The sequence below is a fragment of the Equus quagga genome, chromosome 11, assembly GCF_021613505.1.
Source record: "Equus quagga isolate Etosha38 chromosome 11, UCLA_HA_Equagga_1.0, whole genome shotgun sequence".
Lineage (NCBI taxonomy): Eukaryota > Metazoa > Chordata > Mammalia > Perissodactyla > Equidae > Equus > Equus quagga.
In genome coordinates, this window is record NC_060277.1 from 102,569,037 (window position 1) to 102,593,725 (window position 24,689).

General features: G+C 54.2%; 1 protein-coding gene across 1 annotated transcript in view; it reads right to left on the reverse strand.

Annotated features, from left to right (window-relative positions):
• Positions 1–3,378: 3,378 nt before the first annotated feature.
• The window catches only part of CACNG4 (calcium voltage-gated channel auxiliary subunit gamma 4), a 60,030-nt gene continuing 38,719 nt past the window's right edge, over positions 3,379–24,689 (reverse strand). The window contains exons 2-4 of the mRNA XM_046674356.1: positions 16,084–16,167; positions 10,513–10,653; positions 3,379–6,310 (exon numbers count right to left, since the gene is read on the reverse strand). Of these exons, the coding sequence (XP_046530312.1) occupies positions 5,772–6,310; positions 10,513–10,653; positions 16,084–16,167 (764 nt within the window). The 3' untranslated portion in view covers positions 3,379–5,771. The remainder of the gene's footprint in view (positions 6,311–10,512; positions 10,654–16,083; positions 16,168–24,689) is intronic.

A 24,689-nucleotide genomic window follows, 5' to 3' on the forward strand; every position in this document is an offset into this window, starting at 1 on the left:
ATGGCCAGGGGAGGTGAGAAGTTCAGATGGCCAGGGGAGGTGAGAAGGCAGGAGAGCTGTGAGGCCAGGGAGTCAGAGTGGTTGGCCCCGTGGATGTTGATGTGGCTCACTTTGATGGTGGCAGGACTTGGGGCACAGAGGAGGGCTTTGAGCCAGAGGTGAAGTCTCTGACGAATGTGAAGGAGTGGCCAGGAAGGAGTTCGGGAGATGACAGTGATGAGAAAGGGTTCAGGATGGTCTACCCAGCCCTCAGAGAAGGCTTTTCCCCAGGAGGGTGGAGGAGTAACGGTTTGGAGGGGTCAGCATCCCCCAGCGCTCCCCTCTCCTGCAATTTGAAGTCCAAGGACACGAGTTCATAACCTCTCTGATCACAGACTTCTGCTCCTGAGGCTGCCCCGGCAGTTTTGTTGGAAGCTGCAAGTTTAAAAATATCTTTGTCAGGTGTATCTGCCCCAGTCTCCCTCTGGATCCTCTGGATCCCGAGGTCCCTCAGATCTCCTTTCTCCCTCTCCAGCCCCACACCTCTTGGGACTGAGTATGGGGCTGGGCAGCCAGGAGGTCATATTGGGAACCTGGGCGGGGAACCCCTGCAGGAAAATGGACAGCTTTCACCAGGAGGAACAGAGGAAGGAGTGTCCTTGGGGGAGAGGAAGCTTTCATTTACCCAGGAGGTGGAGGGAGACCTCAGAAAGGAGATTTGAAGATGGGGGTAGTTCCAGAGGGCGCAGTGGAGATGGAGCATGGAAGGGAGGGCTGGCGATTGGAGAAGCTTAGAGCCATTGAGGGTTCTGGAGAGAAGAGGGGGCAGACTGTGTCTTCCAAAAATGGCCACAGCAGTATTTCCACTTCCACGTCTTCTTCCAGCAAGAGGTGGAGTCTATTTCCTCTCCCCTAGAACTCAGGCGGGCTTTTGAGTGTTCTAACCCTTACAGTACAGTGGAAGGAGACGCTGTGTGACTTCCGAGACTTCCACCTTTGTCTCTTACTCTGAGGACATTTGCCCTCGGACCCAGACAACATGCTGTGAGGAACCGCGGGCCATACAGAGAAGCCATGTGTAGACATTCAGGCTGAAAACTGCAGCTGAGGTCTTTGCCAATAGCCACCATCAACCACCAGACTTGAGCAAATGAGCTTCTAGATGATTCCAGCCCCTGGCCATCAAGTCTTCCAGCCAAGGCCTCAGCCACTGACCATCCTGACTGTGTCTCTGTCAAGTAGAGATAAGAATCTGTGACCATATTTAATGCCACTAAGTTTGAGTGTAATTTGTTACACAGCCCTGTGAACTGATGCTCTCGGTGACAGGAAGGAATTATATTTTGTGTAGCTGAGAATGGCTAAATGTGAGGCCTGGTGGAATGAAGCAGCCCCAGCCTTCCAGGAGGAACACAGGATGAAGCTGCTGACTAGCCCCTGGGCAGGAAGAGGGGAGGGGAGGCTGCTATCCCCACAGCCCCGGCACCCAGGTGTGTACGCAGACAAGATCCTGGCTGTGTTTGGGGGTGGACAAAGAGCCTGATCTTTTAATCAGCTGCTAGGAGAAAGCTGGACTGGAAGCTCATAGTGAGAAGTAACAGATCTTCAGCAAATGCATCCTGAGGATCTCAGCATCGGCCCCATTCAGGCGCCATTACGATCTGGGGAGCAAATCAGCCACGTCCAGCAGTAGGACGCTGGTTAGATAAACGGTGATATCTCTGTTTTATGCAGGCATGAAAGATTATGTTTTTGAGGAATATTTAAAGCCATGGGAAGATTCTCCTGATGAGAAACAGAGAACAGAGCAGGGGATGAAGCCACACCCCCGCATACGTTTGGGTGCACTGAAATGTTAACTATGCTTCTGTCTTGGGTAGTGGAATTTTGCCTGATATTGTTTTCTTCTTTAACTTTTCTGTATTTTTCAGATTTTTTTTTTTTTAGGTAAAATGTATTACTCTAGAATTAGGAAAACAAAGTATTGGTTTTTTTTTTTTTTAAGCACCTGGCTATTGCAACTTAATCTGTAGATTCGGGCGATCCCACAGAGGTTAATGTATCTCCCAGAATACTCATCAGGGGCCAGAGGTCAGGGCATAGGTCTCTGCAAGCCCCTCTCCTGCCGTTGTAAGCATAAGGAGGTGGGTTTGTTACCCTCTGTGAGCACAGACTTCTGTTGCTGAGGTTGCACCAGCTGTTTTGTTGGAAGCTGCAAATTTTAAACCATCTGTATCAGGTGTATCTGCCCCGATCCCCCTCTGGATTCTAAGGTCCCTGAGCAGCCCTCCCATCCCCCGCCTGCCCCTCATCTCTAGGGCTGGGCAGCCAGGGGTACTATATTAGGAACCAGTGCAGGGAGCTGAGGTCACATGGCTGGGTCTGAGCTCCCTGCTGGAAGGCCTCCCCCACTCCCCATGCCCATCTGCTTCCCCTCCCCCCAGGCCTCTCTTCTTTGCTCATTCCACACTAGGGACCCAGAACAAGACCCTACCCAAGAAGCTCGGCTCCCAGGGCGCCCGACAGTGGTCAGGACTAGGCTCTTGAACCTGCATGGAACTGGAAACGCCCCAGTAGGGTTTGGGGGCCTCCAGAGCCTGCAAAGAAAGCAGCAGCTATGTGGCAGCCTTGACCACCACCACCCCTCAGCCCAGGGCCACTGAGGGTAGGAACGAATGGGCCTCAGCCAGAGCAGCAGCTGAGGCAGGAGCCCTCTCCCGGGGTTGAGGACACGGCCTGGCACCTGGATCGGCTGGACAGGTTTCTCCCAAATCTCAGTGCAGTGTGCATGGATACCATGAGACTCTCTACTTACAAGATCACCCACACTCTCTCTTCTCCATTGGCCCACTGGATGTCAATGCCAGGGGCAACTTAGAAGCTTGTGTTGAGGATGACAGAGCCCCCATAGCATGGGCCTCTGAATCTCTGAATGACTGTGTGGAGCAGAGTGCCCCCCCGAACGCCCCAGCTGATTGCATTTCCCATGAATGAGAAATAAACTCTACTGTGTTAAGCCAGTCTGTGTTTGGGGCTGTTGGTCACGCTGTTAGCTACTCTAAGAAACACAAGTGAAGCACAGAATGGGGACTACTGGCCTGTCCATCTTCCAGCCCATCTGTGAAAAGGCACCTTGACAGCACCAACCAGAAGTTTCAAACCAGCCAGGGGTGCTGGGGAGGTGGACAGTGACCCAGATAAACGCCAGAGAAAATGGCCTTGACCAGCACAGAATCCACCCTCCCTTCTTCTGTTCTGGGAGGGTCCACAGTGTCCCCCAGACTCAGGGACACTGTTTACCCTAAGTGCCCACCAAGACTTGAGGGGAACTCTACCCCTCCCCCCACATCAAGAAGAAAACATTTTAAAAATGTTTTTATTTAATTAAAAAAACACAGAACTAACAACCCGAAACCAGTAGTAGGTACAGGATTCACAGGTGCTTAACTGGCAAAACACACAAGGGCTGGTTGGAGAGGGTGGTGGGTCGGGAGGATGGTGAGGAGGTGGGTGCAGGCCACCACATCTCCCCGCGGTGGGCACAAGGTCTCAGACCGACAGGCGGCAGGGAGGCAGCTCTGCCCCCTCCCCTGGGCAAGTCCCGGCTGGGATGTGGCGAGAAGGAGGGGGTGAAGCAGAGACGAGGGTCCTGGAGCCTAGCATGGCGGTGGGGAGAAAGGCTGTGAAGACCAGGCGGTCTGAGGTTGTTCTGCTCCCTGCTCTTCGGCCCCTCTTTGTCACTTCTTTCTACTCTTTCTTGGTCCCTAGAGTGGGCCCCGTGTTCTCTGCCTGGGACTGGGCAAGAGGTAGGATTCATTGGAACACAGCTTTCTCCATGAAATGATAGAAACTTCTGGGGCGGCAGGTGGGAAAGTGGCTTATAAGGAAGAAACAGCAAGGCTGCCTTGCTTTTGGAAGTGACACAAGAAGTCTCGGGGCCTTGCTGGCTGATAGGTCCCCAGATTTCTCCCCCTTCCTTCTAGCCTGGTGGGATGCTATCATGGTGTGGAGGGGGTGAGAGGGGTGGGGGGTGGGGCAGGAGGGGGTGAGAGGGGTAGGGGGCCCACCACGGGGGCAGGCCATGAGCCCTGACACTCCAGCACTCACCGCTGTACATGCTTGGACAAACCACCGCACGAAGCCAACCTGGACGGGAGGAAAGGGTTTCGAGCAAGCATGAAGGGCCTGGCCCTGGGCGCCTCAGCTCGCCGGCACACGGGGCAGCCGGCTGGAGGCGGGACATGTGGAGATGTCCTTGCTGGGGATGAAGGAGGATGGAGATGACCGTGAGCCGGAAATGAACTCCCAGGGGCCAAGGCCACCCAGGGGCCCGTGAGCAGGTGGCTGAGGTAAGAATTTGCTTGTCACTTCTAAGTACGACAGCTACCGGGATCACAGACAACTGCTCAAGACTGGCTTACCAAGTCTCAAAAAGTAAGAAAGGATTTATCTTTAGAAAGCGCGTGTTTTATATAAAAGAGGGTAAGTTCCACGTTCCAGAGAGTTTCTCTTCTGACCCCGGACACGCTTCCTGTTTGCCTGGGTGGTGGCGGGGCGGCGGGGGGGCGGGGGGGGCTGGAAAAACGTCAAACATGGAACCTGCCTCCTCGGTTCCAGAGTCCTCAGGTGTCCCTCTTGAGAGTGAGGAGGAAGACAAACACAGCTTTTCATCCAGACTCCTCCGCTGAGCCCTTTCAGGTGGTGGCAGAATGAATTCCAGTAATTGGAGTAGGGGGAGGCGTTGCTGCTACTTCGTAAGACGAGGAAATGAATGGAACTTGCTCTCCTGGCATTTATTTGCAGTAAATCATGGTGAGGAACCACCTAGGAAATGGATGTTTGTTCTGATTTTTTGGTCGCTGTTCACCCTCGGTCTCCCTTTCTTGTACAAAAGTTCAGGCTTCTGTAGCCAAACACCAGTGGGGTGGGGTGGGGTCTGTCCCCCCCAACCCCCCGAGGAGGGACGGGCTGCTCCTCAGGCCAGTGGGTAGGGACACAGCAAGAGGCCACATGGCCACCTTTCCTCTGACTCCTACTTCCGGACTCTCAAGTACAGTCAGTGCCCTTTCTGTGTGAGGCGGAAACTTCCAGAAGCAGATAGGAAAGCCAGCAACAGACTCCGGCCTTTACCTCATGCCCAGGCTGGCCAAGGCCTCCCCCAGTGTGGGTTCTTCCACCCGCCTCGGTCTCCTCAGGCTGAGGGAAGCTGGCCCCAGGACAGCACAAAGGCCAAGCACCAGCTGGCTGCAGGACTTTCTGCTCAGGATGACTGTTATTTCCACAACAGGCCACTGCCAGAGAGAGAGAGACAGACAGACAGACAGAGAGGAAGGGGGCGAGCTTCAGCTTCCTCGTTTCTGGCTCACGGACACAAGAACCTCAGGTGAAAAAGCAGCTGACTAGTGTCCAAAGGCCCCTGTGTGCCTGGTGGCTCAGGCCCGGGATAGAGGGGAGGCCCTGAGAGCCCAGCCTTCTGGCAACATCTGTCTCCAAGAGGGGATAATGGCTCAATTTTGTTTCCCAGGTTGGTCGAGGCTGTGCAGCCTCAGGAGAGCTCTTGGGCTTCCTGGGGGACTTCAGAACCCCTGGGGCCCCAAAACACCCTTTGTGAGGACAAAGTCAGCCTTCCACTCCTGATTCCTGTCTCCTGGTGCTTTCGCTCTAAGCCAGCTTGGGTTACTGTCTCGAGACCAGGGAGGGTTGGGTTTGGCTTCAGTCCACTGTTGGCCCGCCTACAGGGTCAGAGGCCCTCCTGTGGGATGCAAACGGCCATCCTTGGGAGAGAGGGGTGCTCACACGGGGGTCGTCCGCCGGTTCAGCATGCTGACGTGCAGGCCTTCCTTCAGGTCCTGCTGGAAGAAGTCATGCACCTGCAGGAAGCTGGCCTCCTGGTCGGGGCTGTAGCTGGCGGCCGTGGTCACCTTGAGGGGCTCCCTGGACAGCGTGTACATGGACAGCTCGCCCATGGGGATGGCCCCGGTGATCTTCAGGCCCACCGGAGACGTGTCCCTGGAGGGCGAGGCCTCGGTGGACCTGGAGCTGGACCTCGAGCGCCGTCGCCGGTACCTGTAGCTCGGCATCCTGGCATAGGGAGACGAGGAGGGAGCCTTAAGGAACTCCCGTTTGGTCTTAAATCTCAACTCTTTATTTTTCTCAATGTAAATGTTTACAGCCAGGACGCCCACGGTCTCAGCCACAATGAAAGACAGGGCTCCGAAGTAAAAAGACCAGCCGTAGTTGTAATGGTTTTTTTTGTCTTCGTCGCGCTTGTCGCTTGGGTCACCGGTGTTGCTGGAAATGTAGACGATGATGCCTATGATGTTACTGAGGCCTGAGAGGGAAGCAGGAGGGGGCAAGAAGGAGAGAGGCAGAGGTTAGACCCAGAGCGGGACAGCGGACAGGCGGGCGGAGGAGGGGCTGGCGGCCACTCCCCCCTTTGAAGGGTATTGCTTTATTCTGGTTGCTAACTTTTCTTTTAGTAATTAATTTTGAACGGGTAATAAAGTACACAGTTCAGATGAGGTACACAAGAAGACACAAGCTCTGAGCTACGCAGTTCCCCTCCTGAAGGCGGCTACTAGGAATTTCTTTCTTCTGTCTGTCTTATGTCCAGTCTCACTCGCTCGCTTTCTCTCATACACACACACACACGCAGACACATATATCTATTTTTTTTCTTTGCACAATACTCTGTCCCCTTGCCTTTTCACTTAATGGTCCATCTGAGAGACGGCTGTTTATCAGCAAAGGAGGAGCTGTCTCTGTCTTTCTAACTGCACGAGGCGCCCACTGCATGGACATCTAGCCAGGCCTCTGCTGTGCACACTGAGGTGGCTTCCAGCCCTCTGCTATGACAGATTTGCCACCAACATCCTTGAGTCCACAGCATTCCATGAGTACAACTGTGGGATGAATTCCTTGAAGTGAAACTGCTGTTTCACTGGGTACGTGCGTTGAAAAACTGAAAAATAAACTTTTATTTCAGAGAGCTCCTTCCTAACTCCCCCCACGCCCTGGTTTCTCCTATTAACATCTTACAATACGGAGTTCCTTTGTTACAACCAGGAAACCCACCTGGTCCATTTCCACTCACCTGCCTCTAGACTTTACTCAGATTTCACTGGGGTTTCCACTCATGTCCTTTTTCTGTTCCAGGATCCATCCAGGGCACCATGTTGCGTTTAGGGTTTTGAGTTCTGACTCACCGCCCAAGCACCCTCCACAGGGGCACAAACTGGCTCAGCAGCCTATAACTCATATTATCAAACTTCTGGATCTTTGCCAACCTGGGAGGTGAAACACAGCCACTGGCTGCTGTGTGTATTTGATTTTCTCTTCTTACAGGTGAGGTTGAGCAGGGCCGAGCTGCCTGGGTTTGAATCCTGGTTTTACCCACTATCAGCTGTGGAACTTTGGGAAAATTACTCACCTCTCTGTGCCTCAGTATCTTCATGTGCAAAATGGGAGGTGCAGTCGCACGCATTTCACAGGGTAGATGTGAGGATTAAATGAGCTAATAGAGACCAAGCGCTTATAACAGTGCCCGGCACCCAGTGAGCGAGCTTTAACTTCTATGATAATCTCCCATGTTGTATTGTGAGGCTACGCACTGCCCATGTCCTTTGTCCGTTTTTCTACTGCACCGATCGCAGTGTGGATGGGTTAGAACATTTCCTGCTAAGGGGACCAGAGATCCTGCCTGAGCAAACTAGTTGTAGGTTTTGACTCCTTGCCCTCCTGCTGTGTTCCAGGAGAGGCTTCACTGACACGGCTTTTACTCTAACGGTTTACTTCCTTTGTACCCTTCTCTCTCGTCCCTTCTCTCCCTGCCTCCCTAGCTTTGTCTTTCCTTCCCCGCCCCGTATTCAGCACAAGTCATAAGAATGCTCCTTAGACCATGACCCAGCTAATCACATTTTCCCAGAGAAGTTATTGTGTCTTCTTCTGACTCTCCCAGCCTTCAAACAGAACCTCTTCTGAGGCTCCGAGTATTTTCCACCTAGAATTCCGTTTTTTTTTAAAGATTTTATTTTATTTTTTATTTTTCCTTCTTCTTCCCAAATCCCCCCAGTACATAGTCATATATTTTAGTTGTGGGTCCTTCTAGTTATGCCCTGTGTGATGCCGCCTCAGCGTGGCCTGATGAGTGATGCTAGGTCCACACCCAGGATCTGAACCAGCGAAACCCTGGGCTGCTGCAGCGGAGCCCTTGAACTTAACTGCTTGGCCATGGGGCCGGCCTCCCACCTAGAATTCTTTATGAGTGGGTCTTACCTCCCTGCTGGGGTTGGACTGGGCGGGGGCCTACACGTGACCCTGGCCTGCAGCAGCCTCAACCCACGATCAAAGCTCCATGAAGCGGGAAATAAACAGAAACAAGTGAACATCCCCTTGTTTGCCTGTTGTCATTGCTTCTTGTTGCCGCCACATCCTCTCCTCTAAGGATGGACTCATGTTTTTAGCTGAGTGGGCTCCACAGCCCCTCTGGTGACCTGGAGTGTCTGGATATGCTTTTGAAACGGTCCCTTGGGGGAACACGCAGCTGCAGGGGGCACCTTGCTGTGCAGGCTGATGGCCCTGGATGCAGCCTGTGTCTTTGCCACCTGGCTGCCTCCTCAGGGGCTGGGTGAGGCGGTGGTGCTCACAGAGTAGCTGGCACAGCGGCCGGCTGGTGTCAGCCTGAGTCTTCTTTCCCTTCCTCGGGATAGGGAAGGTGACAGTGTTTAAATGCCACAGCAGGGACTTCTTTAATGATTCACCCCTTGAGAAATCTGACTGCTTGAAGGAGGAGAGAGAATGGGGTGTGTCCCCGCCCTCTCACCTCTGCCTCTGTTCTGGGAGGAAAGAAGGGAAGGGACAGGGACTTCGCCAGGAACGAGGTTGGTGCTTCTTCAGAAGGAGACCCTAAACACAGGCCCCCCTTCCCAGTGTACACACACACACACTGCACGTGTTCACACACACCACACTCCCCGGACACACGTGAACACTGCACACGTACATACACGCTACACTTCTCAGACACACACACACTCCTGACACAGCTGCATCCCCCTCAGATACACATGTATTTATTGCCCTGGAGGGAAACAAGGGCTGAAGTGATGAGAAGAAGCACAAGAACTGGACCCCGGAGCCCCGGCTCTGCTGACCTGGCTCTGAGATTTCAAGCCAGTCCCCTAACTGCTTTGGCTGTCAGTGTCACGATGTAAACAGCGGTCGTCTTCCCTCTCCAGGAGAAACCATGAGAAGACGAGATGCAGATGAGGATGACCAGTGGGCACCCATGTGGGTCGGGCACCACGAGAGGCCGTTCCCCATCCTTGGCCAAGGAGGCACGGCCACCACCGTTAGTGGAATTCTCTTTATCACCATCACGGTACCACTGGACTGCTTTATGATGCGAGACCACGCACAGAGAGGGGGCAGGGCATGGTCGGAGCTCAGGCCACCCCCCCACACTGCTCCACCTCCCCAGTCTGGTATAAGAAAGAAGACACTTTGAAAGAAAAACCACTGTTAGGATGGTGCAAGGAGCTATGATAAGAATTTAGGAAGGAATTGCCAAGCTTCCTAACATTTCTTGCATTTATTTACTGGAAGGAGGCCTAAGAATCAGGCGGCTCTTGTTTCTCCTGACAGGGACCCCCGAACTCCATGGGTGCTGCCCGGAGCCTCAGGGTGCTACCAGCTGAGCTTTGCCAGGGTTGGCAACCTCTCCACCCTCCCCCAGCGACTCAGGCCAGAAAACCTGGGTTTTCCGCCAGACTGTGTAAATCATCTACCAGCCACTAACCCTCTGTGAGACCCACTTCCAGCCTGGATTTCTTCCACTTCTGCAGCGGCTAGACACGCACTGAACTGTCTCCATCGAGCCTCAGAGGGGCGATGGTGTGAAGCCATTTTGGACCCATTAGGCAGGGGGTACGTTACTGTCACCCAAGGCTCCGTGGGTTTTCACTGGGTCGCAGTGGGGGTAGCTCTGAAGTGCTGCTGTCCGCCCCTCGGCCGGGAGAGTCAGGCGGTCAGGATGGGCAGGCATCCCTAGCCCTTTGGCTCCCCCTGCCCCTGCACACTGGCTTTCTCTGCTTCCTCTGCATCCCTTCACCCTGTCTTTACCTCATCATCTCCTTCCGTGGGTCCCTCTGGGTACCTCCCGGACCCCTGACTCAGCCAGGCTCCCTCTTACAAGCGTGTAGGGCACCAGCACTGCCTCCTTGTGGCACTTTGCACGCCTGTACTTAATCACGTTTTTTCAATTGAGGTGAAATTCACCTAACATAAAATTAACCCTTTGAAGTGGACAATTCAGTGGTATTTAGTGCTTTCACAAGGCTGTGCAACCACCACTCCATCTAGTTCCAACATTTTTGTCACCCCAAAAGGAGACCCCGTACCCGTTAAGCAGTTGCTCCCCACTCCCCACCGCCACACGCCAGGACTTTTGAAGTTAATCATGCATGGCAATTTTACGCTCTGCCCCCGCACCAGGATGCACGCTCTGGGCAGCGGGGACCAGGGCGGGCAGCTCACCTGCAGCCACAAAGAGGATGCCGGCACTGAGGATGATGTTGTTCTTGCGGCTGTAGAACCTCCCGGCGCCGATGCAGAGCCCGCCGAGCAGCAGCAGGATGGTGCTGAGGATGGGGAAGACGCTGGAGGCACGCACGATGCCTGGGTAGGGCAGGAGAGCAGCAGAGACGGCGGTGAGGCCCCTGCCCTCCTGGGCATGGCCGCGAGCCCCGAAGCTCCAGGCCCTTCCCCAGACTTTGAAGATTCCCATCAGGCCCCGGAGACCCGTGGTCGTGGCCCAGGCCTGCGGGGACTCCCCCCAGATGCCAAGCAGCCTTTAGCCATATCTGCGCAAGCCTTGCTTAGGGTCTCCCTGGGTGTGGGTCACACTTCTGCCAGCCAGAAGAGAAGAGGGCCCCTTGGTGGCACCAGGGAGGCCATAGTAACAGCCATGAAAACACTGTGCCACCTCCCATTTGGACGACACCTCATGGCCCACTGAGCCCTTTCATGGACACCTCCTCCATGAAGCCTCTGGAAGGCTGGGAAGTGGCGTCTGTGAGAGGCCGCTCTGAGGGGTGGTTGAGGACACAGGCTTTGGCATTGTGGGGGTCTGGTGCAGGCCCTGCTCTGACATGCTGGCTGTGTGGCCTTGGTCAAGTTACTTGACCTCTCTAAAACTGAGTTTCCCCATCGGTGGAGCACAGTTCCTAATAGTACCTACGTCCTACAGTTGGTTTTGTACATATAAGGGGCTTAGCACAGGGCCTGGCCACAGCACGCACTTCCAAAGTGACAGCCTTTATCTCCATCATCATCATCATTGTTATTGCCACCAGGTGACAGATGAGGACGTGGAAGCTCAGGACCTCCTGAGGTCACAGAGGAGGTGGCTGGACAGAGTGGGACATGTGTGGACTGTGGTGTCCAACAGAGCTCGACTTGCCCTTTTGCTCTGCCCCTGACCAGCGGGGTGCCCAGGGCAGTTCACTTCCGGCCACCTCAGTCCCCTCTTTTACAACGTGGGGCGAGCAGGAGTACCTTCCCGCAGGTAAGGTGCCCCGAAAGCTACGTCCAAGTCCTAACCGCCGGTGCCCAGGAACGGGACCTCATTGGGCAAAAACATCTTTGTGGATGCGACTAGGATAAGGATCTTGAGATGACACCGTCTTAGATGAGGGTGGACCCTAAATCCCAGGACATTCCCCATAAGGGAAGAGCAAAATATGCAAGCAGGAGAGGACACACAGGGGAGAAGGCGCGTGAAGACGGGGGCAGAGACAGGAGGGAGGCAGCCCCAGGTTGAGGAGTGCTGGAGCCACCAGAAGCTGGGAGAGGCAAGGCCAGGTCCCCTGCTTGAGGCCATGGGGGGAGCATGGCCCTGCCAACCCCTCCCTGAAGACGCAAGGCCTCCACACCGTGAGCATAGACATCCGTGGTTTTCAGCCTCCCAGCTTGTGGTGCTTTGTGGTGGTCACCCTGGGAAAGAAGACCCCACCTGCGGGGCTGCTGTGAGAATCTGATGGGATAAGGCACGGAAACACTCAGCAGGGGCTTTGAGCATGTGCTCCCCGTTCCTTAGCATCTGGCTAGGGGGAAGGGCAGGAGGAAGGGGAGGGGCACGTGAGGAGGAGCCCTGAGCTCAGCCTTCCCAATGCGCCTGCAGGTCTCCCAGCCCAGCAGAAATCCCGGCTACGTGGACCCTTGGTGGCCCTGGCAGGGGACAGTGAGTGGGGAATGCTGGCAGGCGCCAACCTCCTGAGCCAGCTGAGCCCTTTTGCGGCCTTTCAGCCTCTGAAGGCGGCGTTTGTCTCCTTTTTTGTAAGCCCCCCAGTGTGTGCCCCTGCTTCACAGAGAGGGGTTTGTTTGGGGCATTAAATGAAGCTCTTCTCTCAGGCTCCCCCTCCTCCTCCCTGTGCCTTCTTGCAGCCGCAGGCTCTGGGAGGCGGTTTCCTGTGGGCTTCTGAAACGTGCCTCTGAGCTGTGCCAGCCACAAATGCTGGGATCAGGTCCCCTCGATGCCCCGGCTCTACAGACAGGTCAGAGGGGCCGGAGAGAAGGGAGCCCAGTGCCTCTAAGGTCACTGAGGCTGGGCCTGGCTCAGAGCCACCCATCCTGCCCAGATCAGTCACGTGAGCACCTGTCCTTTGCCACATGGGCTCATTCCGGAGCTCTGGATGTGTGGACAGCAGCCGGGGCTCACCCAGCAAACAAGCGCAGGGCTGAGCTCCACCAGTGGCGCAGGCTGGGGCTTGCACAGAGCTGAGGGACAAGTGGGGCTGACGTCCAGCCCCTGCCCTGTGGCCAAATCAAGCCCTGGTGAGCATCTGCCTCTGCCCAGAGGATGGGCACCTCTTTTTAACGCACCCTCAGGCACACCGTGGACTCTCAGCAGCCCGGACACCAGCACTCTGAGGCTTAGCACAGAAATCATGCACCTAACCAGAAATGCAGAATCTGGAAAAGAGGCGCCAGGCCCAGAGCAAGATGAGCGGAAACCCCTGGGGGCAGTGGGCAGGTGGAAGAGAAACGGCAGGCAGGGTACGGAGTGGTGACCCCCTCCTGTGGATCTACGCATCTGGCGGGGATCTACGCATCTGGTGGGGTCCTCATTAGAGCCCAGAGGCCATCAGGAAACCCTGCGACAATGACATAACTCAACACAAGCCCGGTTTCTCTAGAAGGCTTCAGAATGCACAGCTGGAGGGTTGACTGCTCTTGAATTGCTGCAGATGGGTGTGAGAAGCGCAGCTGCTGGCTGGCGCCCCATGCCTGGACAGCTGAGCTGCCACTCCAACAGGCTCTCCCACAGGCAGGCCTCCATGGAACCTTCTGTGACCTTCTCCACCAGAATGTCAGCAGCAGGAGGGCAGAGCTCTGCTTTGTTCGCTGCTGCATCCCACGTGCCTAATACAGCGCCCAGCGCATAGTAGGCCCACAGTAATTTTTTGTTAAATGAGTGAATAAACATGAATTCTCAGGAACCCTCGTCTCCTGCAGACATCAGGCCCCAGAGCTTGCTCTCCTGAGCTTCGACATATTCTCAGGATCAACCGTCTCGACAGAGACCAGAGGACCGAATACTGGGGAACACAGGCCAGATGGCTGTGGTGACCGCGACCTCGGCCTGTCCCTCTGGCTCCAAGCTCACAGGTACCGCACTCTGGAGCTCAGTTTCAGGGCCAATTCTCCCTGCTTCTGCAGCCTCTCAGTGGAAAAACACCTCCTTGTTGGCGAGTTGGCTCTGCCTTGCACCCCAATTCCACCGGCACCTGTGGATCACAGGTCCCAAAGCCCTCACCCCTCTCTCCTTCAGATGTCTCTGGGCTTGTTCATGAACCTGGCTGGTCTCCCCACAGCCTACGCTGGAGCAGAACATTTCATTCCCAGACGAGCTTGAACTGCTGTTGCACTCTCTCCACCATTTTATTGGGGAAAATCGCTGCCGGGGCCCTTCTGGCCCTCATGCCCTCCCCTGGGCACTGCTGCTGGGGTTTCAGGACAGCAGGAGCGGAAGCTGGGTGGATGAGAGCACGGCACACTCTGGGTTTGCCCCTCCGGACCCTCGCTCCATCTCTCTCCATCCTGCTCTGGGCCCCGGGAGGTCGCCACCATGGACCGATCGCCTGCTCCCTTGACTCGGCTTTGGGAGGAGAATTCAGGCTTCCTTCCTGCGGGCTGCAGATGAGAGGGCTGCATTCCTTTACAAGGGCCATAGCTCCTGCCAGGCTGCCCTCCTCCAGGTTCCCATACCTGCCTCCCTCACCTGTTCAGGCCTCAGTGTGTAAGGGCTCCTGCTGCAGCCAGCCCGGTGTGCTCACCATCCTTGCCAGTTGCCCTTAACCTTGCCCACACCTTTGTAAACAGTCCTTCACCAAACACCCTTCATTCGCCCCGTCTGAAGATACCATCTGCCTCCTGCTGGGACCTCAGGAAGCCACATCGTCTGACCTCTGGGCTGATGCACCATGAGGCCAATCCAGAAAGAGATCCCAGAACTCTGGGGACCATGGTGGGGACAAAGGCAGGGGAGTAAAGAGGAAGAGGCAGCATCAATGTCCATAACCTCAGGCAAGTTCAAGAGGAGAATGGTTTGTTTCTCCAGTGCCTCCTGCCTCAGTCCCAGGGTTAGTAAGTGTGGAAAATACGCCCCCAGAGCCTCAAGAACCGCCTGCTTGTCCTGCTTGGAACAGAGAAGGGCAGGTTCGGAGTCAGGGCTGATTTTCAGTTGAGCCATCCCCACTGGGCTGTGTACCATGGGCCACCCTAGAAGGCTGTGCAGGACACGCACTGTACAACTTGAAAGGTGTCATTTATACCACAGTCTAGGCAAGTGGCATCACTTCCGTTGTGCAGTGTGCAACCTGCACAACCATTTGTGGTGGTTCTATGGGACATCATTTGCTTGGTTCAGTGCTGGTCCCCTGAAAGCAGAAAGAGACGACAGGCAGGAGGAAGAGGAGAGCGGGGAAGGCTGGGAGGCAGATCTGGCCAAATTATGGCAGGGTCTGTGCCTGGCCAGAGCAGCCTGACACTGCCACATGTTCCATGGGAACTACACGCTGTTCTATTTCACCAGATGACTCAGAACCCAAATCCTTTCTCTTAGAAAAAAATGATCCATAAGCAGGTGCAGAGTGAATTGTGCTCCCTCTGAGGACACTGGTATCGATTCTCCATAAATGAAGCCAGGCCTGAGCCCCTGGGGAAGCAGCTGTGCGCAGCTCTGCGTGTGCCTTGGCTAATGTGGAGGGGAAAGCGATTTTGAAACGGTGCTGTTGTCCCCATTCCCAGGCTTCTTCCCTGGCTGCCGCCGCATCCTTCCTCCCAGGGAGGTACTCACAGGCCCAGGGATGAGATCTGGATTTAGGGCATGGGGCTGGCTTTGTCCTCTGGGGCTGAGTGTGCACTGTGACTTCCGGGCTCCAGTCAGGGGGCCAGCCCAGCCACAGGACCCGGGCGGGGGCCGGGGCTCCAGGGGCCGCTCATGGGCAGAGATGGCGGCTCTACCAGTTGGTGCTGCAAATGCTGAAGGCCCACATATCAGAGGCTGCTTCTGCCACCCTCCTTGCCTTCTCCCACAGGCTGTCTGGCAGTGCACCAGGCTGTCTTAGTGCGCAGCTTAATCTCATTTTTCAAGAACAGAGCTGAGTGTGTATGGAGTTGGGTGGGCAGGTCCAGTGTGGGCAGGGCTTGGGGTGCACACCCCCCAAGGATGCTCACCCGCACAAGCCTGTGTCCTGAACCCCTTTGCCCCCGGCCCAGCGGCGGCAGTCAGCTCCCCCAAAGCTGGCCACGCCCAGCAGCCCTGGAGACTGGACGCCCACACCCACATCTGCTCTTCCCAGGCCTCAGTCTGCCCAGACTTGGGCCTAGCAGCCCAAGCTCCCCTGGGACACCCAGCATGACACGGCGGCGTTGAACAAACCTCCATCCTCTGAACTAACAATTGCTGAATCAGAAAGGGAGTGACAAGAGCAGCCACGAAAAGCAGCCCCCTCCACCCCCACAGGGCCCATCTTTCCTCCAGCCGCCTCCTCGCCCCCCGCCCCCCTCGGCATGCAAAGGAAGCCAAGGATTCTTGACACTCACGAAGGAGATACTCCGAGCTGTCATGGTCATAATCATTGTCCTCTGGGAAGTGATTGATCCGGAAGCAGTGCCCTTTATAGATCCCTGGAGGCAACGAGAGGAAAAGAATGCTGTAAATGTTCCACGGGCTCACGCGTCCATTCATTCCAGACTCGGTTACTGCGTGCGCCAGGCTCTGGGCACCCTGGCACTGCTCAGATGTCGCTGGTCTGGTGGGGGGTCGGGCACACACACAGAGAACGTCCACACAGTTTCCCAAAGGTGACCATGTCCTTTATGGTTCCTGTCTGGACACCCGAGAGGGTGAAAGGACACACTATCAATAATATGCAGGGAAAAGAGGCATCAAGGAGCAGTGGCCTGGCAAGCGGGACCGGCAAGCCCCCTACCCAAGGGGCCTGCGGAGCCACGTCTTGAAAGACAACGAAGAATTTGCCACTGGGAACAGGAGGGGGCCTTCTGGGTAGAGGAGGAAGCCGTGAAAAGGCAGGGCTGAGCAGGGAGCCTCGTGTGTCTGGAGAGCGGTGGGAAGCTCGATGCAGCGGGAGCTTAGAAGGACATGTGTCGGGGGCGGGGCTGGGGCTGAAGAGGGGGCTGGAGGCCATATGGGGGGCTGTGGGTCAGCTAAGTCAGGACAGAATCTGCCCCCGTGGTGTCTGTCTGTGTCTTGTCCTCTCTCTCAACCACAGTTATGGCGAATCCCTCCGAAGGTACACGCCTGACTGCAATAATTGACATGATTCCAATCCCTTCACTCAGTGTGATGGAAGGAAGAGAACATGGAGCAAGAGAAACTTCCGGAAAGGCCCAGACCGTTTCCTGCCTGGTTTCCCCTCCCCACTCTGAGAAGTAGCCGTCACAGGGTGGGAGACTGAGGTTCAGCAACTGCAGGAGGACAGGCCAGTCTTCCCTTCCAGAATCTTCCATCTAGCTCTCCCAGCCCCTGCTCCCCCTGCATGTGGGAATGCCCAGAACTGGACATGGGGGGACAGGGGTGGCGCACGGGGTGTCAGGAGCAGCCCTGCCAGCCAACATGCCCAGCCCCCCCCCCACCCCGAGGTCAGCCCTCCCGCTCCTGCAAGGAGTTCATCTCAACACCCCCGCAGGGCCGGGGCGGAGGCTGTTTCCAACTGGGGCCAATTTTGTTCTGCAGCTGCTGCCTCGCTGGCCTCCTGCAGTCCAGCCTGACCTCTGGGTCAGGAGCACAATGTCGGAAGCAGAGCCCGTGTCAGACCAGCATCCTTCTCTCGGGACTTCAATGGGAGAGGGCTCTGACAAGCCCGGGGCACACTGCTCCTCCACCTGTTCCCCCGCTGCCTCCCCGAGCTGTCCCCTCTGCCGGGCTCCTTAGCTGCTGCCTCCAGAGAGCTGGGGGGCTGGGTAAGGACCCCTCCTTCCTAAGGGCCCACAGGCCTCGAGGGCCACTGGTGGATGGCTGGGCTTGGTCAGGGATGGTGGGAGACAGAGGGAGGGTCTCAGAGGTGATGTTTTGAATGGGACACGCTTTGACAGTGCTCTCTGTGCCAGGTCAGGCATGAAGAACTTAGTCAGCCCCCTCAGTCTCCTCGTCTGTGGACTGGGGATACCCCCAGGCCTTATCCCCTGGGGATCTCAGGAGAATCGCACAAGACAAGACTTGAAAGGTGCTGATGGTTCTTGGCCTGTGATGGCTCAGGGGAGGTTCATTGCTATTGGATCTAGAAATCACCCATCTTCTGCGTGAGTCCTTGCTCTTTCGTGAGTGGCTGAGTCGGTGGAGAAGCACAAGTGTTTGTGAGCGAGAAAAAAGAGCAGCCGGTGTCAGGAGGGCTGGAGGTGGGGGACACGGAGGCCAGAGTGAGCCAGCCACGGCCACCCCTCACTCCTGGCTCCCACACCCCAGATTTAAGATGCATGTAGAGATACAGAGCAGGCGTTTTCCGTGTGGGTGGAGCTCTCTGACATTCCTCACCCCCCCACCCTTGCACCCCTTTTTGGGCTACTTTATGCATCTAAACAAAATCACCAAGTCACACCTGCTTGTTAGAACAAGTCAAACCGTAAGAAGTTGAAAAAGCAAAAGTAAACAATCTCTCTCTTCAGACTTGTTTTCTAGCAGTCAGCGGTCTCTTTACTCAGTTTCCCCCATGCTGACATCTTGCAAAGCTATATTCACAGCCAGGACACTGACATTGCTACAGTCAAGACACAGAACATTCCACCCTGCCAAGGATCCCTCATGCTGCCCTTTTATGGCCACACCCACCTCTCCCTGATCCCCAGCCCCTCTTTGACCCACAGCAACCACTAAGATGTTCTCCATTTGTACAGTTTTGTCATTTCAAGAATGTTCCAGAAATAGCATCATATAGCATAACCTTTTGGGATTGGCTCTTTTCACTCAGCATAATTCTCTTCACATCCATCCCAGTTGACATATGTATCAACAGTTCGCTCCTTTTTATTGCAGAGTAATATTCCATGGCATGGATGTACCACAGTTTATAACAGCTGGATTGTTTCCAGCTGTTATATTCATGGTTTCCAGCTATTTCTAATAATGCTGCTATAAACATTCATGTACAGGTTTTTGGGTGAACCTAAGTTTTCATTTCTCTGGGATGAATGCCCAGGGGGCATTACTGGGTCATATGAGAGCTGCATGCTTAGTTTCATAAGTGGCTGCTAAAGTGGTTTCGAGGACAGCTGTCCCCCTGTTTTTAAAATAGAATTATACACTCACTCTGTAACCTGCTTTTGTCATCTAGCAATACTTACAAACATCTCTCCTGGTCAATACCTATAGATTTTACTTTAAAAAAAACCCTTTTGCTTATTTTTAATAAAAAATAATGAGTTGATACCAATCAAAAGTTGCTGAAAATCCTAGAAGGGAACAGCATAGGGACCAGGGGAATAAAGCTTGCTCCAACACTGATGATGCTCAAAGAAAAATAGCTTCGGCAGAAATGAGGAAGCCATATATTTATATATTCAATCAAAAACAAAGCTCGGGTTTGGAAACATTAGCTTGCATACAGATACGTTTGCTCCAAATGCTCCTCCAATAGATTTTGCTAACCTTTACTCTAAATTAGGGTGTCATTTTCTGTTTGATAGAAATAAAACTGTCCCAACATATTAACTCACCTTTTAACACACTCTTTTTATGGCTGCATAACCATCCACAGTTATGGTTTATCAATTCACCTATACCACAGAAATAGACACTGCCCTTTCTGGGGGTGGTATATACACATGAGGGATCCCACCGCATGGAATTATGCGCAAAGATACACATGCACTCGGCAGCCACTCTTCCACTGACTCCTCTCCCTTCCTTTCTTCTCTCCCTTCCTCCTCCTACACCAGGCTCTTCTGCACAGACTGAAGGAAAGGGCCTTGCTGTGGGTTGAACTGTGTCCCCCCAAAGGATACGTTGAAGTCCTAACCCCTGGCACCTGTGAATGTGACCCTATTTGGAAAGAGGGTCTTGAAGATGCATTCCAGTTCAGATGGGGTCATACCGGATTAGGGTGGGCCCTAAATCCAATGACTCGCATCCTTACAAGGAGAGCGAAATGTGGAGACAGACACACACGGGGGAGGAGGCCATGCGAAGACAGCGGCAGAGACTGGAGTGACGCATCTGCAAGTCAAGGATGCCAAGCATCGCCGGCAGGCACCAAAAGTAATAGGCGGCAAGGAAGGATTCTACCCAGAGTCAGAGACAGCGTGGCCCTGCTGACACCTTGATTTTGGACTTCTGGCCTCCAGAACTGTGAGAGAATAAATTTATGTCGTTCTACGCCACCTGGTTTGTGATAATTTGTTATGGCAGCCCTGCAAACGAACAGACACGTGTGAGAGGTAATCAACGTGCCCCATTCACGCGTCGCTGGAGTCCAGCCTTGCAGGAAGGCAAACCGACGTGTTAGGCCTTCCTGCTCCTCTGTTAGCTCCAGGCGCCCATGGGCGACATCTAAGAAGCCATGTTGACTGGGAATCTGCAAAAGCATCTTCTTGTTGAGTGTGCTGCAATGAAACTCATGCAATCTCTCAGATCCAGGCTTCCAGGCAGCTTCGCCAGTCATCTGGTGCAGGTCCCCACCAGGGACCGAATCCTCTTCCAGGTACCTCCTATTTGAGGACTGCCAGTGGTGGGGACCTCACCATCTCCTAAGGCACTCTGTTTTCAAACAGCTTTAAGTTCCTGAAAGGTCACCTGCCTCTACAACACTCCACCCACAGGTGCTACTTACAATCCCGGGGAATTAAAAAAACCCTTTATGTGCCAACCCTTCAAATCACTGACGAGAGGAATCGTGTCTATGGATGGAAGCACAAGCTACTTTTCCAACTGTCCAGGATTTGCAGGTGAGCCCAAAGCTGAGGACAAGAGGTGACCTACAAGCGGCCAACAGCTGGGGCCAGGCTTTTCCCCTGGCCATCTTATTAACAGGCAGGAAGCCTGGCCCCACTCTCCCATCAACCTTACCCCCACCCCCAGTCTAAAGAAGTGGGCACTGTGGAGGAGGAGGGCAGGAGTTTTCTTTGGCACATGGACAGTGAAAGAGATTGCTTCCTGCCCCTAGAGTTAAGAATTTGGGTATTTCCCCTAAATGAATGTCCCCTCTAGGTCAAATATCTTCAGTTCCTTCAGCTATTTCTTTATTGATGGTTCCAAGATCCTTCTCCAGCCTAGCTCCCTTCTCTGGGTCAGCTCCCAGCTCTAGGTGCCCAGAAGCACAGCACCCACCACCTAACTCAATGGTCCAGGTGGGTCTGAGCAGCCCAGAGCACGGAGGCGCTGCCCTCTCCTCTCCTCTGGACCCTGTGCTTCTGTTAATGGGACCTGGTGTTCTGTTGACTCAGTCTCCCAGGATTTTTTCCCAGGAGGTGCCTCACCTCCCCCAACCTGTTTTTGTCGAGTGGAGTGTTTAGTCCTAAGGACTTCACATTTATCCCTGTCAAATTTAATTTTGTTAGCATTGGCCTAAGGCATTTAATAGGGAGAAAATTAATGGCTGATGTGAGAAATAAGAGAGAAAGCTATTTCCAATCCACTTTACATGTGTTTTCTCTCCGTGAATGGGCCATTTGCTGTGTTATCTATTATGTGATATTTAGGGCAGTTAATTTTGAGATCCTGGACCGGCCAACCGGCAGGAATGCTGAGGCACTCTGGGGTCGCTGGCCTCTGCCCCCAGAGACATCGTGGCCCTCTCTTTCCTGAGGGTCAGGAAGCCACCTCTGTAAAGAGACTTGTTAGTCACGTGGCCCCAGGCGAGTTATTTCTTCCTCTAGCACCCCCCCGGCTCCAAGATTATAGGACGATTATGTGGAAAAAAGGTACAGCAGCGTGTGCATATGTTAACATATCCATTCCTCTAGATACATCATCAACCACTTTGTTAAAGGTGTTTCTGTAGGCATAGGAAACATCTGGAAAGAAATATCCCAACATGTGTCCACTGTTTTATTTCCGAGTGACAGTGTTATGAGTGAATTAAAATTTTCTTCTTTACATTTTTTTCTGAATTTTCTCCAATGTCTGAAAATGAACCAATAAAGCTTATTAAAAGAAAGAAAAGACACCGAATCTTTGATTCTAAGTGAAAATGTGGTGGTGCATCTGAAATGACCACAGATCCTCTCACGGTGAGCGGGGTGAGCTGTGGTGGAGGGAGGGTGGGCGGGCGGCATTTTAGCCTCTGGTGGGTGAATCCCCCTCTGGGCTGTGATGGTCTTGACCTGGGGTTATGCCCCTATAGACAGTGAGGGTGACCAACCCCCAGGACTCGGGGTTATGGGGACATAGGACTTTCAGTGCTAAAACTAGGAAAGTTCCAGGCGACCAGTATGAGCCGGTCACCCTCTGAGTCATTTCAGGGCTGCTGGCATCTGACATAAATCTCCATAGTGGGCCACCTCAGAGGTCTGTCGTAATTAAGGGAATTCCGGAGAAAAGAATGTTAGAAGGTGACTTAAGAATAACGTTGATCTTTTGTGTAATCCTTTCTGCTTGCAAAGCATTTTCATAAGCACGACTTCATTTAATCCTCACAAACACCCAAAGCAGCAACAGACACCCTCTGCCCCACCTCATACTTCTCTGCCCACCTTTTACTCCAGCCACTCATCGATGCAGCAACCAGCTCCATGCAGGCGTCACCTGCCGATGCCTCGATTCAGCTGCACCAATTATTTCTTGCTATTTGCCCACGGCCCTGGGCAGGCTACCCTGGGGAACTGCACTGCACACATGCATGAGGAATTGGAAGTTTGAAGGACTAGGACCCCCCATAGTAACCTTTGAGCAGGAGGATGGGAGCTGGTGGATAAATGTTTCCATCTTCCATCCCCTGGGTCCATTTTACCTGCTGCCAGGTGGGTTCCAGCAGGACCAAGCCAAGCGATGATCAACTCTGGGACGCCCCTTGCACTGGCTTTGCCTCTATCTCAGTTTCACTGTCTCCAGCCTCCCCTGTGCCCGCTCTCTAGGATGGCCACCCAAGACACAGCACCTGCATGCAAGCCCTGGGCCCAGGCTAAGATGAAAGCTAATGTGCTGGGCCCATCCGTTGCATCAGCCCACTTCATCTTTGTAACAACACTCCTTTGACGATGGAAGAAAGAGGCTTAGACATGTTGACAGACATACTTTCACAAGCCCCACTACCGAGGCCCCACTCCAAACGACTAGGCATTCTACCTGATGCCCTGAAGGAAAGTCTTCTTTGCCCCATTTTAAAGAAGAGGCTCAGGGGACACCGGGAGTGCACACGGCAGAGTCGCAGCTCCTGGAATCCAGCTTGCTGATGTCTCTTCAAGGGTTTTTCCCACACCACCCTTCCAAGAATCCTCTGTGAATGCAGGAAAGGGTTCTACCGCAGGGCGGGCTGCTGGTCCTCCTCCCCGAGACAGATCAGGAAGTGAAACCAGAGAGCAACCAAGAGCGCGGGGGCAGCTTCAAGAGAACGGCTTCCTGACAGTGACGCAGGAGGCGACGGCGTCTCCAGGCCTCGGAAAATGCCACTGTGGATCGACGGGGTCCGATGGAGCCGCAGAGAAGGAGGCCCAGGGTGGCAAGGCCCCTCTCAGCTCCAGGACGGGATGGGTGTGAATATACATCAAAAGGGGGAGGCAGGAGAGGGTGCTGTCAGGCTTTTCCTGTTCATTCCTGCATCCTTCATTCCCCCACAGGATTCATACTGCGCACACACTTCTGTGCCAGGCATGTTCCAGGTGCTGGACCCACAGGTCTGAGTCAGGCAACATCCTTGCCCCCACGGAGCAAGCTCCCACTCAGGGGGAACTGACAACACAGGAAGATAAGATAAATGACTCTCAGTACCATTACAGGGGGCTACACACGGTGGAAGGCAGGGGAAGGGACCTGAAGCACTTTAGATGAGGGGCTCCCAGTTGTGGCTGAGCTCAAAGCTGAGGTTGGGGCTTAGGTGTGGGGCTCACATCCAGGAACAAACACCCCTTCGGGGGCTGGTCAGAACACCCCTGTCATCCTCATCCTCCCAGGTCAATATGAGGAGCAGAAAAACCCACATGAGGTCCGGCTGCTGAGAAAGGCTGCCCAGACCGGAGGAGGAGATGAAGGTGAGAGCCACATGTGGACCAAACATTCCACCAGCTTCATTTGCATCATCTCATGTGTTGGAAAACAATCAAACGACATTTTTTTCTAAACCCTATCAATTTGGATTGCATGTGTAACAATCAGAAGTGGCTGTCTTCTAACTAGTCCGGATCTGGGAGGTTTCACTGGACTATACACTGTGAACTGGGTAATCGAATGCCAGTCACAGCCCAGGTCCAAGGGCCAAGTGGACCACGTCCTTATCTCAGAGTGGGGCATGTGGGAGGAGCTCAGAGTGCACCTGTGCCTCCCTGTCCTGGTGCCTGTCAGGTGCCTTTGACTGGTGCCTTCCCTAAGCTGCTTGTCTGTGAGCCTGGCCCCCTACCCTAAGCCTAACCTCTTGCAGGAAGGGCCGGAACAGCCTAGCAGGACTGGAGGGCTGTATGTTTCCAGGAGGATGCAGGCCTTTCCAGAAAGGACCCCGGACTTGGTGGAGACAGTGAAGAAGTGAGGAAGGGCAGGGCTTTGGCCCGGCTGATGGGTGGGAGCGGGGGAAGAGTGTTATCCGCACAGTAAGAACAACCCTGAGGGTTTACTCAGCACCTATTCTGTGCCAGGCACTATTTTAAGCAGCTGACATTTATTAACTCACTTCACCTTCACACTAACCCTGTGAGATAGATAGGCTTACCGATGCCATTTGCTACTAAGTCCCCCAGCCTGGATTTGAACCCAGGGCGCCCCAGTTTCAGAGTCAGTGCCTTCAACTCCCACACTTTAGAGGTAGAAGGATGCTGTGTGTTCTCAGAGCTGCAAGCAGTTCTGATTGGCTGGAGCGTGATGGGGAAGTGTGGGTCCCCGACACTTTTTATTGGCGGGAAACCTTGTGCTCCCAGGCTCTTGGGCTAAGGGCACTGGCTGCTGTTTGAGGCTGGATTAGCCTTTCACTGGAAGGTGGACATGTTCAAGCAGGAGGCATGGCAATCCAGGGCCCACACCAGTCAGGACAGCCTGTGGTCAGGGAGAAGGG